The sequence below is a fragment of the Poecilia latipinna genome, unplaced genomic scaffold (assembly GCF_001443285.1).
Source record: "Poecilia latipinna isolate Pla-1442-1.1 unplaced genomic scaffold, P_latipinna-1.0 Scaffold460, whole genome shotgun sequence".
Lineage (NCBI taxonomy): Eukaryota > Metazoa > Chordata > Actinopteri > Cyprinodontiformes > Poeciliidae > Poecilia > Poecilia latipinna.
Window position 1 is genome coordinate 226,299 of NW_015113076.1, and position 15,241 is coordinate 241,539.

At 36.7% G+C, this 15,241-nt stretch overlaps 3 protein-coding genes across 4 annotated transcripts in view; 2 read left to right on the top strand and 1 right to left on the bottom strand.

Moving 5' to 3' along the window:
* pcsk5b (proprotein convertase subtilisin/kexin type 5b) overlaps positions 1-1,738 on the top strand; it is a 111,263-nt gene extending 109,525 nt beyond the window's left edge. The window contains exon 37 of the mRNA XM_015039024.1: positions 553-1,738. Within this exon, the coding sequence (XP_014894510.1) occupies positions 553-959 (407 nt within the window). The 3' untranslated portion in view covers positions 960-1,738. The remainder of the gene's footprint in view (positions 1-552) is intronic.
* Positions 1,739-6,311: 4,573 nt separating this feature from the next.
* rfk (riboflavin kinase) lies at positions 6,312-10,210 on the bottom strand. Its single transcript, XM_015039032.1, has 4 exons — positions 9,635-10,210; positions 8,192-8,343; positions 7,724-7,826; positions 6,312-7,559 (listed from the first exon to the last, which is right to left on the bottom strand). Exons 1-4 carry the CDS (start codon positions 9,714-9,716, stop codon positions 7,387-7,389), a joined length of 510 nt encoding a protein of 169 aa, XP_014894518.1. The 5' UTR covers positions 9,717-10,210; the 3' UTR covers positions 6,312-7,386.
* Positions 10,211-11,818: 1,608 nt separating this feature from the next.
* LOC106951463 (glucosaminyl (N-acetyl) transferase 1) overlaps positions 11,819-15,241 on the top strand; it is an 8,781-nt gene continuing 5,358 nt past the window's right edge. Inside the window, exons 1-3 of one of the 2 annotated variants that reach the window (XM_015039028.1) lie at positions 11,819-12,044; positions 14,389-14,461; positions 14,579-14,916. In XM_015039028.1, the coding sequence (XP_014894514.1) occupies positions 14,609-14,916 (308 nt within the window). In that variant the 5' untranslated portion in view covers positions 11,819-12,044; positions 14,389-14,461; positions 14,579-14,608. Of the gene's footprint in view, positions 12,045-14,388; positions 14,917-15,241 lie in introns of those variants that run through there. The other variant, XM_015039029.1, reaches the window with a different exon arrangement.

Genomic DNA, 15,241 nt, shown 5'->3' on the forward strand with positions numbered 1-15,241 from the left:
AGAAACCTGATACTTCCCAACAAAGCTAACAGGTTTTACTTGACAGAAGCCTGAATCTTTCTGTTAAGACAAAACTGAAAGTTTTGTGTCTGTTGTGCTGTTCTCTCTGCTGCTGCAGTAAAGATGTGTAGGGAGATAATTAATCACGCTTGTTTGGCAATCCAAATGACAAGTCTGGGCGTGGCTGATGCTAGGAAACCGTCAAGTGTAAGATTTGATGCAGTAGACCTGTTTCCAGGAATTGGGTGCAGTCGCTTTTCCAGTTAAAGTACATCCTAATCCTTCAGCACAACATGACATTTTGGGCAGCTATGTAGTCCCAAATTTGTGGGGACAGTTTGAGGATGTCACCTTCTTGTTCCAGCATGATCATAAACATACGGGACAGTTGACATGAAATAATCTGTCTGACCTGCAGAGAGTTCTGTCCTCAATCCAACAGAACATTTGTTGTCCAAATGTGATCAAACATCATTATTTTCTGTCATTGCTAATAAAATATGCATTATCTAATGTAATCTTACAAATATGTGTCTTCTCTGTTTTTTTCAGTGCGGTGTATCCTTGGTGTCAACTTTGTCATGAGTTCAGCTGAGGATTTAGAGAGCAGTGCCAGGTTCAATGTCATGGCCTGTGTCATGAGTATCGTTTTTCTGGGCGGAGTGATCTTTATTTTACTCTCCGTCCGCTCCAAGTGGTTCACCGTCAAGACCAAAACCAAAGATGGGGGGTATCAGAAACTGAACACGAACGATGACAGTCCGCCGCAGCCCACCGCCTCCTCGTTCGGGGAATACAGCGACAGACTCACAGAGTGTGAGAACGATGAGGAGTACGACGATGAGGACATCGTGTACATGAGTAAAGACGGAACAGTGTATCGGAAATTTAAGTACGGCCTTCTGGATGATGACGATGTTGAGCTGGAATATGACGATGAAAGCTACTCATACAGATGAAGCAAAGACATTAAAAAATAGCTGTGCAAAAATGTTCTTCACACCTATTTGGTACCATTTTACAATAAATTAATTATGAACAAGTAATAACATTTTATTAGTGATGCTCTGAACACTATAAACCATTAATAAAGAATTATTGTGTATTATTTTAAAAAAATGATAGGCATTAAAGGTAAAAAGTGCCTTGCTAAATAATTATTCTGAGTCTATGAGAAGTCTCATTGATAACAGCTTATTAACATTTATGAAGCTTTAACAGCCTAATTAATGACACATTTAAGTAATTATTTGTGAGGGCAGTCTTATTTTAAAGTGGTAGATTTTGCTTATGACTATGTGAATATGTTTCTTGTTTAATAAGTGCTTAAACCGAAATGTCAATGTAATTAAGTCAAATGATTTTTCTCTGTGATCTTAACTAAGATCATATTTTATGGTTGAAGCAGGGTAATTTGTCTTTTTATTTCTTGAAAAATGATGACTAACGCTGTAATTTTTGTCTTTAAAATTCAGGAATCTCTTCCACATGTTTCCTGTCATGTTTGTATTTTTAAGTTTTTTGCTTACATGCAGTCCCTATAAATCTGGGACTCCATTTTAAAGTTTCAGGTTGTGACTAGCTAGTGTGACAGTGGAGAGATGGTGGGATTCACTCATCTGTCAGACTTTACTGTGATAACAGCAAGCTGGATGTAAACGGTGATGGCTACTCCATGGTAACAGAAACTAAGTTGTACCTAACAGTCATAAATAATAAAATATGTTGGCTTTTCCTATTTCCTCTTTTTTTTTTTTCAAACAAAAACATTAGCATTAATGTTTTAGATTTATTTAATAAGGAATACAAATTTCTTCTGTGGATTTTTGTCTTATGCAATTGATCAAATTTTCTCGACGAGAAGACTGGGCACAGGAGAGCCCTGTTGTCCTGCGGGGACACACCCGGCAGGATACACTCTGGATTTATTCATGATAACAGGATTTCTGCTGTTTGGAGCTTGCGGATACCTGCTTGTCGACAAATTTGTGACTGACTTGGCCGAACTAGCGAACGCTCAGACTGTCGGTGTGAACAGAGACGCAAGTTGGATGCGAGTCTTACTGAGACTCGCATCGCCACCTTCAGGACTAAAACTCACTGGAATCGATCTTGGAGAAGTTGCTAGCTTCGGTTCAGTGGAACAACCAGACTAATTAGGATAATTGGGAACTGAGATGTATCGGAGAGACTTTAGGGAAGATTGGAATTTATAATCTACCCGACCTAAGACTTTATGTATCTGAATTGGCCTTCCCCGTGTGGCCTTGGAAGGACTGCATATTTCCAATCTCCTTGAAAATATGTAAACATAACGCCCCTTTCCACCTCACCCCCTCCTGTTATCCATGCAGCTGTGGATAACAGGAGGGGGCTCCCAAGGTCATTCCTTGATAACATCAGACTTCTGCCGGGAGGCTGAGCAACGTGGTTTCATGGCCCTGTGACATCACCGCCTTCACTCATGTCTTTGTTTGTCTGAATGTTGCCATGTGCCCTAATGTGTCCTTTCCTCTTTTTAATTTTGTTAGAAACTGTGGAGTACTCACTTTTAACCCAGAAAAGGAATTAGACCAGAGACTCTAGTTTATTAGTTTATTAGTCACTCTTTAGCTTATTTTTTAGAAACTGTAGAGTACTCACTATTTAGATCAATATTAGATTAATTTTTAGATTATTATGCAGAGAGACTCCTATTATTGCAACCCAGAAAAGAAATTAGAACAAATTTAGAATCCAGAAAAAAATCTTCCAGAACAAAAACATTTAGTTTTTATTATTACTTAGAAACTGTGGAGTACTCATCACTTTTACAAATTTAGGGAATGCTTAGAAAGTCCAGAGAATACCTATGTAGCAACCCAGAAGTGCAGAGGATACTTACTTGCACTTATTTAACAACCCAAAACAGGGATTAGAACAAACTTATTTCCTTTTAATTCTTGTAAAGCATTTTGTATTGCCTTGTTGCTGAAAATGTGCTATATAAATAAAATTTACCTTTACCTTTACCTTATCCATGCAGGGTCCAATGTAAACATACACTGCAACTAATTTGGGTAAATGTACCTAAGCAAGTTGCCCAGAAGTCATACGCTTTTTGTAGTCACCAACATGCTACTGGTTCCCCCACAAACTTATAAATATTCAGTCATTCTGACCCATGTTCAGCCAATGATAAAGGTTTTTTCCTTTGGGGTTAGCTTTTGTACAAATATCCCTGTTTGCATTAGATTTATTGCTTCTCAAATTAATGTGAATTTTTTTCAATGTTAGTCTCAGCTGTAAAGAAGCATCGTGCAATGCAATGGTTCTTCTTTGTAAGATACAAAGCTGACACAGTGTTGCCTCAGTGGAGTTCTCCTCGCAGCTCTGATATTTACACGCTTATTTATCAGGCGGTGCACAAATAAATGTTCAAAAGTCCCATTAACTATATTAAAACTTCAACTTGAAGTTAACCACTAACGCTCACTGTTCACAAAATTTTCTGCTGACATTATGACATACAGTGTTCTTTTCCAGCTCAGGACTCTGATTGCTTGGTAGTTTTATACACAGTAAATCAGGAAACATGTTCAAGTAGAATATAAGAAACTGCATCACATTAACTAGTTAGATCAAGTTGTGTTATATAAGTGTGTGTCAATAAGTCATAAGTAGCTTCTTAAATGTCTTTGTGAATATCATTTGAGATAGACACCTCCATCAAATGGTGTCTATCTCACCATTTGAGATAGATAACTTAAAACTGCATGTAAACTGTTTTAAGTTATGAATAAATGCTCAGAAGAGTACAGAGACTTCTTGTTTGGTTGGATGTTTTAAGAAAAGTCAAGTCCAGAGCTCAGTAAAGAAATGTATTTTGTTGTGGGTGAATAAAGATTTTTTTTCTCCCGGTCTTATATTTTACACATATTTAAATATTCAGTAATAAGACAGGAGATGAGGAGAGAAAGAATGGAGGAAGTTCCTGTAAAAGATTGAGTACATGAGATCTGGTTTCTCTACTATACCAGTTGCCCCAGTAGAAAGCTGTCAGGCAACTGGCTCTGTGTGCAGGGAAGTCAGACTAAAGTCAAAGCTCTGAAAATCAAGTGTGATAGCAAGCAGCTCCATCTGCTTTTAACTGTAACAATGTGGCTCAGTTTTTATTTAACTTTAAAATTTTAAGTAAAATTCCCTCTGAGGTGCAGTCTGGCATGTGACCCTGAGACGTTTGGATCTTTTAAAGGCTATTCCCACAGAAACCTTTTCCCTGGTTTGTATTGGCTACAAAGTGAACTGGCTGATAAATAACTAAAGCTGTAGCTAGAAGATTCCCCACCCCCACACAGTTACAGTTTTTTAGCAGCTAGTTTATACTACTGTGAACTAAGTTACAAGAGAAAAGCTAGGATTTGTGGTTAATTACATAATACATTCTGCTAAATATGCATGCTCAGAATATAACACCAAATCTATCTTCACTAAGATTTCAGTGATATTTGCTTCAATCAAGGAAGTTAATTTCATACGCCACTCCCCTTTTATTTATTTGCATTTTAAGATATGCCAGTCACCACTAGCAATTAATGACACCATGACGGGAAATTAAAACGGAAAGGATCGAGCCTTTCAGTCTGATTCAGTAGCCCTACTTCTTGCAGGAACTCAAGAAAATTGCTACAACAGATGATATGATAGACATTGGATTAGTTAAATCAAATGTTCTGCCTTGATTAAAACAACATAAAAACAATAATGAAAAGTAATCATGTTTTGGTTAATCTGTCATATTCTCTGAAGAACACAGAAGAAAATCCTCATTTAAGGGCTTCAAACGCATCCCTACAAAATATCATAAAACTGAAATATTTATAAATGGGCAATAGTTTATCTGTTGTACAACTTACATACAATTATGTAAAAGAAATATATGCTCATAAACTTATAAGGCTTTTGCTGTATGCACACATCAGATACAGTCTAATCATCATCAACTGTTTGACTATAACTAATAAAAAGGGGAAAAAATTGCTTGGTCATTCAAACTTTGCGTTTGTTCCCCCCCCCTCCCCCCCAAGTCATTCATCACATTAATCAGCTTGGCTGATAAAACCAAGACCTTTGTATCAAAGGTCAACACATTCAAATCCTGCAGTGGTATCTTAAAATTTCTCCACCAGAAACTCTGCAGCAGACGATGTTGAAAGGATAAAATAGCATAACGCACGGTATGCCTGAAATGCTGAGACAAGACCCATAAAAAATCCCAATGCAGTCTGAGAAAGTTAGAACCAGCCTGACGAAGAAGATTGTTCTTTATTAGCCTCAAAGAATCTATGCCACAAAGATATATATAATACAATAGACAGATAGAATAGACCGACAGATCAAAAATGACGTTTATATTTCATCTTTCAAATAAGAAATCATTTTCAGAAGTCAAATTAAATAGTTTTCATGTTTCTTTGATCTCCAGGTGTGATGGTACAAACACATATCTGTCCAACTCAATGCAGACAGAGAAAAACAAACCGGAGCCATGTTAGGTCAAACGTGCAGCTCTACTGTGAGAAATAAATGTGACTTCCTTAACATATGAAGGAAGAATAACATCTTGTAACCAAGGAACCATTAGTGGTGTCAACTGAAGAAACCACAGTTTCTAAAAGCTGTGGTTTGGCTGTACCAGCCAACTAAACCTGTTTGATTGGCAGGCAAAACCAAACGGATTTAAAGTGAGGATGAACTTTATGACCAAAATAAAAGCCACCCAGCTTCACCTTACCTCTTTGTGTTTTTGTAGTAAGGGTTTCAGCCAATACTCTTCACCATTCTCGATACAAGCCCAGCCGTAATAGATTCCTGTGCTGGTATCTGCTGGAAGATTGTCCACCACCGAATCCGGGAAGTTGGCTGTAAATCCCAACATAAGGGACAGAAAAAGAAAAGGGGAATACAAACCAAACAAACAGGCAAAAGTAAGCAAGAAGATAAATGCTATGAGTTGTAAGTGGCTGAATTTGCTATTTTTTTTAGAAGGAAACAAATAATCTGTTGTATTATGTTTTTGAGCCTTTCAGTCTGTTTTAGTTACCCTACTTCTTGTGAGAACTCCAGAAAATTGCTGCAACAGATGAGATGATAAACGTGTTTCTTTCTCAACTTCTGAGATAAATATCAAGACACTTTGGATCACTTTAATTAAATATTGAACTGTGATTAAAACTAAATGAATTTAAAAACAATAATTAAAAAGAAACCAGGTGCCTTTGGTTAATGCGTCATATTTTATGATGTAAGAAGACAACATTTATGACATAGGATAATAATTTCAGGCCTCAGAAAGGCTTTAATGAATTAAATAGATCTAAAAATGACAGATCCAGGTTTCCAGCAATTACAACAGGCTTTACAGAGAATGTAAAAACTTTGCATCCACAGTTTCCTGTCATCCCAAAACTAAAATAAACAGTAAACAGAAAATACTCCTCCAAGGGCTTTTAATACATTCCCAAAAACATAATAAAACTGAACTATTTATAAATGGGCAATAGTTTGTCGTACAACTTTCACATACGATTATGTAAAAAAATAATTCATGTTCATAGACTTGTAAGGCTTTTGCTGTATATACACATTAAATACCTAAAAAAAAAAATTCTTCTAATCATTCGCAAATGTTTGACTATAACTAATAAAAAGGAAAAAAAAAAATGCTTGGTCATTCAAGCTTAGTGTTTCCTCCCCCAGCCCCCAAACGGTTTATCATCTTAATCAGCATGGCTGATAAAACCAAGACCTTGATATCAAGGATCAACACATTCAAATCCTGCGGTATAACTTCTTAAAGCATCTTTGTGTATTCTGCTTTTAATACCACAAATCTGGTCAAATGTAGGATTTGAGACAGATAGTTCAGCTCCAACAGAAACTCTGCAGCAGACGGCGTTGACAGGATGAAATAGTAAAACTTATCATGAAGGTTACATAAGTTGCAACTTAATTGTAGTTTTGATAGCGAAGGATTGCACAATATTATCTTTTAAGGACAATGAAGCTGCAATGCTGACTTGGGTATAAGAAGATAACCTAATGAGTTATCTTTCTTTGAGTTTATGGTTCATTTAAATCATTGTTTACACCAAGTAAAAAAAAAAAAAAAACATCTGATCAGTGATTTTTATATGTCCTCTCTACTAAAAGATTCAAAATATACAGTAGAACCAGATAATAATGCAAGAATATATACAGTTCAACAAACAACAGTTGTCAGAAAACAGCGTTTTAACACAGAACCACGTGAAAAGAAACAGAGGTTGACTGTTTATGTGACAGCCGACAGATTTACATGTGAACAGAAACGTGTTCAGGGCACAGCGCTGCCGTCTCTTCCAGCTGTCAGTGACCGTTGATGATGCTCTGAGACGTGGACGCAGCGGATGAGGAGGAGACCGGAGACGAGTTGGTCGTGCTGGTGAAGAAGTTGTCCTCTTTCAGCTTGATGTGCTCCGGGAGCTCCAGCTTAACCTTGGCCTCCTCGATGTCGCTGTTGATGGCCGCTATGAGATCCTCTGTCAGCAAGCATAAAAGGGCAGCAGGCAGTTTGTGCGTCAGGAAATAAATAGCACAAGAAAGGGGAAGAAACTGTGTTACTGGCACTCCAATTCGTTCCTTTCACTAAAGTACAAATATGACTTTCGTATTCCAGTTTCTACAAACGCAGATGACAGCATACCGAGTGAGGGAAAGCTCTTCTCTGAGCGGATGTAGCCCACCAGAACGACACTCAGAGTCTGTCCATAAAAGTCTTCTTTGAATTTGTGAATGACGTGCGTCTCCTGGAAGCCCAGAGACATTTACATGAATTTTAAAAGCAGATCATTTGCCAAAACTTATTGAAATGCTTAATCAATCACAATTCCATCTGGAGTTTTCCTTTTAGCAGAGCAAAACGACCCTGATACAAGCAGGTGTGTGATTTCTGCCTAACTCAATGCAGACAGAGAAAAACTTGAGTAACTTTATTTCCTGGAGCCATGTTAGGTCAAATGCACAGCTCAGGGTTTTTGTTTCTGTTCCCACTCACTGAAAGATGATTAATACTTTGAACTGAAGAAACCACACATACCACCAGCCAACCAAACAGGTTTAAAGTGAGGATGAATTCTATGACTGAAATAAAAGCCACCAAACTTGAGCTTACCATGGACTTCTTTGTGTTTTTGTAGTAAGGGTTCCAGCCGATGCTTATCACCATTTTGTAAACGTCGCCATTCCCGATACAAGCCCAGCCATAGTAGATTCCTGTGCTGATATCAGCCGGAAGATTGTCCACCACCGAATCTGGGAAGTTGGCTGTAAATCCCAACATAAGGGACAAAAGGAGAAGAGAGGAGTAAAAACCAAAGAAAGAGGCAGAGGTAAGCAAGACAATAAATGCTATGAGTTGCAAGTGGCTGAATTAGTTATTTTTAGAAGGGACCAACTAATTTATTTTATTGTGTTTTTTCCCCCCTTTCTATATGAGTTGATCAAATTGCTACTCTGCTTAGATTTATTTACTTAAGAGGATTTATTCTGACCTTGACAATGTAGCACCAGATAAAACAAATTAATAAGCATGTTGCACAGCACATCTGAATCTGGATTTTGTTGCATAATTACATCCAAGTAGTGATTATCTTCTATTAAATATATTATCTGAATTTTTTTCAAAAACAGAAGACTATCTAATTAGACTATTTTCAAAGGGATTTATTTTGCTAGATTAAGCCTGCTTTGTTTGTAAAAAATTAAAATGCTCATCTCTTTTGGAGAAAGTTTGGAAAATTACTTTTCACAAAATCTGAACTGGCTTGTTACTTAATAAAAAAACAGTCACGCGTGATGTTACTGCATATACTTACACAAAAAAGGGATGATCTTTTAGTTTCTTCAGTTAAGGATGTATTCAAAACTACTACCTCTGTAATGTTAATTTTTACATTTGATATTAACACATTTTAGCTACAGGTATTTTGTATGACCATATTGTTTGGGGACTACTGTGAAATTCTGAATCATGTTTTTAAATGACAGATTTTAAACAATGCAGACTTGTTTGGTTCGCTGGCATTATTCACTCCTCCGGATAAAAATAGATACGATGGATAAAATGGACAAATTAAAAGTTATAAGAAGAAAAGTGTCTTTGCTACCACCCCGAGGAACTCAAAATACATTTCTTTATTTCTTATGTGTTGGTCTGTGTCCATCTGCTCAATTCCTTTATTTATTTGAGGTTGCATAAAACACGACTTCACATTTTGGACAGAATCACAAGGACATACTGAGTCAACAGCTGCACTTTTAGAAACAGTAAAGTTCCCCTTACGCAACTCAAATACCTACGTAAAAATATTAGCTCCGTTTACGTATAAATGTAGAATGATTTTTGCGAATATCGCTCACGTAAAGCATAAATTACTGATCCGGTGACGTACAAAACCACTTAGATGAACTTGTTACGTTAAGATCCAGCCTCTGTATAATCCCGAGAATCAGTAAAGAATCTGTTATCACAGACCTTACGTTATTTACGTAGACAGTTATGTATCATATTATCTAACTGTAAAACTCATAGTTTGGTGCCAGTTTCTTGCCTCACCCGTGGGAATTCCGAGTTCTTTGCTTCCTCTTCCAAATCCTCGAACAACCTCTCCTCGGCAGAAGTACGGGAGGCTCTTCATGTTTTGTATACCGCGAACAGCTGCTTTAGACGGGGGCTACAGAATGACCTCGAACACGACACAAGGAAGTGAGCCTAGCTGCTCAACTGGAACGGTTTTAACGGCTAGCACACTGCTAAGAGAAAACTGATGTATATTTATTTTTAAGTTAAGCTCCGGTGCCCGAGTCTGAGTGTATGGTCAACTTTTCCTTCCAAGGTGCCTCCCTCAAGCTGGTTAAAGTTGAACCTCAGTCACTAAGCAGAGATGATGATGAAAGTTCACCAGCTATGCTAGCAGTGCTAACTACCTTCATCAGCTACTGACAGATCCTGAAGAGGGTGAAACCCCGGATAAATTAAAGATAACTGTTTCTATAGCAACCAGGAGGATGACAGTACTTGTTTCTGGACGGCTGCTACGTGGTGTGGTGATGAAGATCAAGCTTAGAAAAAGCCGGTTACGTTTATAACATGTGTTTGAACCCTCTGCGTCACGTACGCTCTACGTGATGTCATTGACCGCGTGACCACTGGAGAGTCATGGTGCGTTTAGGTAAAGTGGGAAATTATAATAGAAAAAGAATAATTTATTGAAGTTCGTCGCTAATGTTATTGTTTCCATACCTGTTGAAAGAGTTCAAACAATGTGAGTATTGCTGAGATGTACAAATTACTTTGTAGGACATGTAGCTATCTCGTTACGAGTTTGCATCGTGTGCCACCTGGTGAAGAGTGGCACACGAAGAATGAAGTTGGTGAGAAAGCACACAATGAATGAATGAATGAATGAATAAATAAATTTTCCAACGTATACTTCACCTATCAAACTTTTTGTTGTTGTTGTTGTTTGTTTAACTCTGCGTCTTCCACGATTTTTCTGTGTAGTAAAGCATGGAACAAATAAGAAGTGAAATTTTTAAAATGTTACAATAGGAAAAATAAGCTTTTGGTTTAGTCAATTTTGTTCTAACAATGCATTGATGAACATCTGGTGTAAAGTGAAAAGTTTGGATAATTTGGGATCATTTGTTGGCTGTGTGTCATATAATAAAATGTAGAGGTAGCCTACTATAAATAATGAATTGTTTATAGTTACTCAACTTTCGTTTTCAATCTGCCCCTGCCTACTAAAATGACTCCATATCAGTCAAGATTGCGAATAAATTTGAATTTGATCTATGCCCAACGTGCCTCTCCCCCACCCCCACCTTCACAATCTCCTATTCCCATGAGATTGGGACTGAATCAAGTGACTAACTAGCATATAAACTAATTTTAATCTCATTTCCAGAAAAAAAATATTACAGAGACAGAAAAAGGATAACAGTCAGTTTTTTAAAAATATTCATTTGAGTCGTCCAGTGCGTTTGGTTAAGTTTTGTAATACGCATAATAAAAGAAAAAAAATTATATTGAGGTCCATAAGCCTTATATTTCATGAAAGAGAAACACAAACGAACTACACAAACGAAACGTTTCATTTAGTAATATGAAAATATTTCAGCAAGAAATATTATCATGCGCGTTTGTCATATCCGTGTGCCAAAGAAAAAACAAACAAAAAAAAAACATCAACTTGCACTGCGTGCTTCCGCAAGGGGGCGCTCGCGACCTGACAGAATAGTGATCGATAGTGCACAATGAGAAAACGGCTTTAAATATACCTGACAAGGCAACTTCTAAAAATATTCTCAGTGTTATCATGTTTCTTATCTATGAAAGCCCCAAAAGGTGGGCGTTCGCTGACAGATTGATTATAATACGGTTTTGACACCTTTCGCAACACATTTGAGGGGAATGTTTTACAGTCCGTGTCTGATGAAAATGTTATCTGCTCCGTGGTGTTTTTTTTTTTAAACTATTGCACATTTTATCAGTAGGTATGAAAACTCAAATACATAAATTAAAGACTGATATGTGCGTTGCTCTTCTGGAGAGACATTTTGGATTTTTTGGGGGGCGGGGCGGGAGAGGGGGTAAGGATGGGATGTCTGTAGGTTAGGACGATAATGGAGGGGAGTAATCTCTTAAATTACCGCAGTGAAGTTAGTTTCAAAATGGATACGTGAAATTATGCACAATTCTGTAAGCTTTTTATCATTTTTTTTGTTATCGTTATTTCTTTCAAGTAAATGGTTGGCTAGGCAACTTAAAAAGGGGAGAAACATCTCTTTGAAAACATGGCTCAAGGGCAGTAAACAACTCGCAGACAGTTTCTGTTCCTTGTTTTATGCCTGATCTCATCTTTAGATGTGGAACAGGACTTTAGTAGAGCCACTCTGTTCCTAAGCTCCACACGGAAAGAACAGTCGAGTTATGGTGAGAAGAGACTCAGGTCGGATGACAGGTAAGTAGCACATTAATAATAATAATAATAATAATAATAATAATAATAATAATAATAATAATAATAATAATAATAATAATGAATATAATCAGTTTTTTAAGTACATTTCTAAGTCAACTATTTGCGCTTTGGTAACTTCTAGAGATGTTTTAATGTTTTAATGTCGGTGAGTGCTAAATATATATATATATATATATATATATATATATATATATATATATATATATATATATATATATATCAAATAATGCGCGATGGCTTAAATACTTTCACAGCATTTTACAATATTATGCCACACATGGCTTTACAAATTCATTTATAAGCGATTTTCACATGCATGCATAGGCTCCACTCAGCTTTTATTTTTATTTTTTATTTATTTACTTTAACAGCGTAATCTGTGAAGATATACGGGAAATGCAGGTTTTTCAAAAGTGACACGGGTGAAGCGTGTTAGTGTTACAGCTGAATATGCTTTTTCCTTTAAATACTTGGGTGTAACTTCGTGTTGCAAGTGGGCGTAGACACAGTGTGGGGAAGAGAGGAGGGGGACGCGGATGCAACCATGCAATTGGAATGTCTTTTTTTGAGATATCTTTCAGTTGGTGATGGATTTACTGCACTGTAAAACATTTGAGCCGCATTTAGTTGTCTCTACTATCTTCTACTCTTTAAGTCAAGTAAATTCAGCGAGTTTTAGATTTTGAATATAAATGTGTGAGTTTGTGAAAGGTAAACTTACAGCAAACTTACAGCAGTAGGTTGTGTTAACTTTTTTGTTAAATTTGCCAGACTTCCAAGGGTTGAGTAAACTATAGTTTTTAGGTTAGCACTTGGAAAAAAAAAAAAAAAAACTGAAAGAAGAAAAAGACGCGAGTGGGAACTATCTCCCCGTGTGCTCAGCGGCATTTTTTTTGTGTTTCTTGCGTTGCACCGTCCGTAAGTTAGATGAAAATGTGTTACGTTGATGTGACTCTGGTGCGTCGACGAAAACGAAAATAAAAATAAAACACATAAATTACGCAATTACGAAAATAAAGTCAGGCAAAAGAAAAGATCTTCCTGATATATTTCTTTCAATATGAAACTTTAACAAAAGCTGTAATTGTTTGTTAGTAAATGCTTTGGTTAAGACAAGCTTGTTCTTCGTTCACTGTGTTACTCAAAGTGGTAGAGTATCCAGAAATTTTACTCAAGTAAGAGTAACGGTATTTCATAATACTAAATACTCAGCATAGAAAAATACTCTTAAAAGCAAATTTTCCCCATAAAACCTTACTCAAATAACTGTAATAAGTTTCTACCCAACTCTGGGTATTCCAACTTGACATTCCAAACTCAATACAAAGCAATTGAGTCCTTGTCTATAACTAAACCTGTTTAGTCTGCTTGGATAATGTTTGGGAAGATTTTCTGCAGCTGAGATGCCATTATTTTAGAAAACACCTTGGTCAATGCTCTAATTACTACAACTCTGTGCATCTTTTCCAGGTTTGGGAAGTAATGTTATTGTTAAAGATTGAGGAATAGCTATCCTTTGGGATGCCTGTTTGTAAGGGGCGTTAATAATTTATTTGAAAAGATTTTAAAATATTCAATTAGAAAGCTGTCGGGCTCTGGGACTTCATTGTTTTGTAATGATTTAACAGCAAGGAGAACCTCATCCTCAAATATTTAATTTTCCAGCATGTCTTTCTCAGGAACATGTAATCTTAGGGACATGTTATTGATTCAGAAATTGTTTTATGTCTGCATTGTCGTTATCAAGGTCAGATTGAAACTTGAACATTTTTAAGAAACTCCAGAGTTTGATTGAAACAGATGTATGGGACTTTTATTTTATGTAAGTCAGAAATTTTGATTCTTGTTTTTTTTTTTTTTTCTTGAACAGATCAATGCTACACATAAATACACTTTTTTAAATGCCAAAAATAACTGGTGGAAACATGAGCTCACAAAAGTGGAAGCAAAGCAAAAAATAACAAACAGCTGTGAAAAGGCATTGCAAGATGTGCATCAAGCAAATGTTTGGATTTTATAATATTGTATGTATTGTTTAAAAATGAAGCAATCAGAGGGAACAGTGGATAAACTGTGTACATTACACCAGGGCTGTCAATGCAGTTATTTGGCTTTTTTTGGCAAAATGTTCTTAATTGTGCTTCGATAACATGAGAGAACTTATAACTGTGTAAACTGCTCTCCTTGTGAAGCCACATCTCTCGCTCTTGTTCTCTCTTTCTCCTTTTTTGGCCTCTCTAAAGCTCAGCACTCAAATAAAGGAAATGTCTACATTTTATATGTCAACATTACGCACGAGACTAAACAATGATTTTATTTCCAGGAACAGGGATTTACAAGTCTATATTCAACTCTGCAACTGTTTCAAACACTTTGGGAAATCCCCCTCACTCTTGGTAAAGGACAAAAGTTTTACTCAACATTCTCCAAAAGATTCAAATACATACAAAAATTAATCTCTGGCTGGAAGGAACTGTAAAATCTTGTGCAAATGACTGCTTGCTTCTTTATAGAGCTCACTAACCCGAGGCCGTCTGGAAACCATGCGATTGTGCAAACAAAGCTGGCGCCAGCTGTCTTTGAAGCTCTCCGTTGCACTGGGCTCACTGTGGATGCTGTTCATGGTCCTTCAGCTGCAGTCACCCTTGTCTACTGACCTAATCCAAAGTAACCACTGGTTGGAGTACAGGGATTATGACTTTGGCCCTGAGAGAGTGTGCAACTGCTCAGCAATCCAGGAGGGAAACACAGAGGCGCTGCTGGAAGCCAAACTATTAACCATCACAAAAGAGTTCCAGAAAAATATTCAGATCCCTGATGAGTATTACGTTAATGAAACCAAGGACTGCATGTGTGTTGCTTTAAACTACAGAGCCTCCTAACCCTAGAACATTTTCACATTTTGTTGTGATTTTATGTGACAGAAAAACATAAAGTAGAATGGCATTATGAATACACTTGTGTTCAAATCCCTAAGTCCATTAAAGGACAGATTAATTTATACTGATAAAAAAAAGACAAAGACAAACTCTGTTTGCCAGTAAGATAATTTCTGAAGACAATAGACTGTATTGGCTTTTATTGGGTTTTATTGGTATTTTATTGTATTTTCTTTTGAGTAACTGAGCGACTCCTATGAGCCTAACCATAATCCTACGCACGAGTGTCATTTCTTA

Excerpts from the sequence above, each read along its gene's own strand:
- rfk (XM_015039032.1), bottom strand. The coding sequence starts at position 9,716 with ATGAAGAGCCTCCCGTACTTCTGCCGAGGAGAGGTTGTTCGAGGATTT. Across the intron at positions 7,827-8,191 it reads AAAACACAAAGAAGTCCATG|GAGACGCACGTCATTCACAA; the intron begins GTAAGCTCAAGT and ends CTGGGCTTCCAG. Across the intron at positions 7,560-7,723 it reads GAAGAGCTTTCCCTCACTCG|AGGATCTCATAGCGGCCATC; the intron begins GTATGCTGTCAT and ends GCTTGCTGACAG.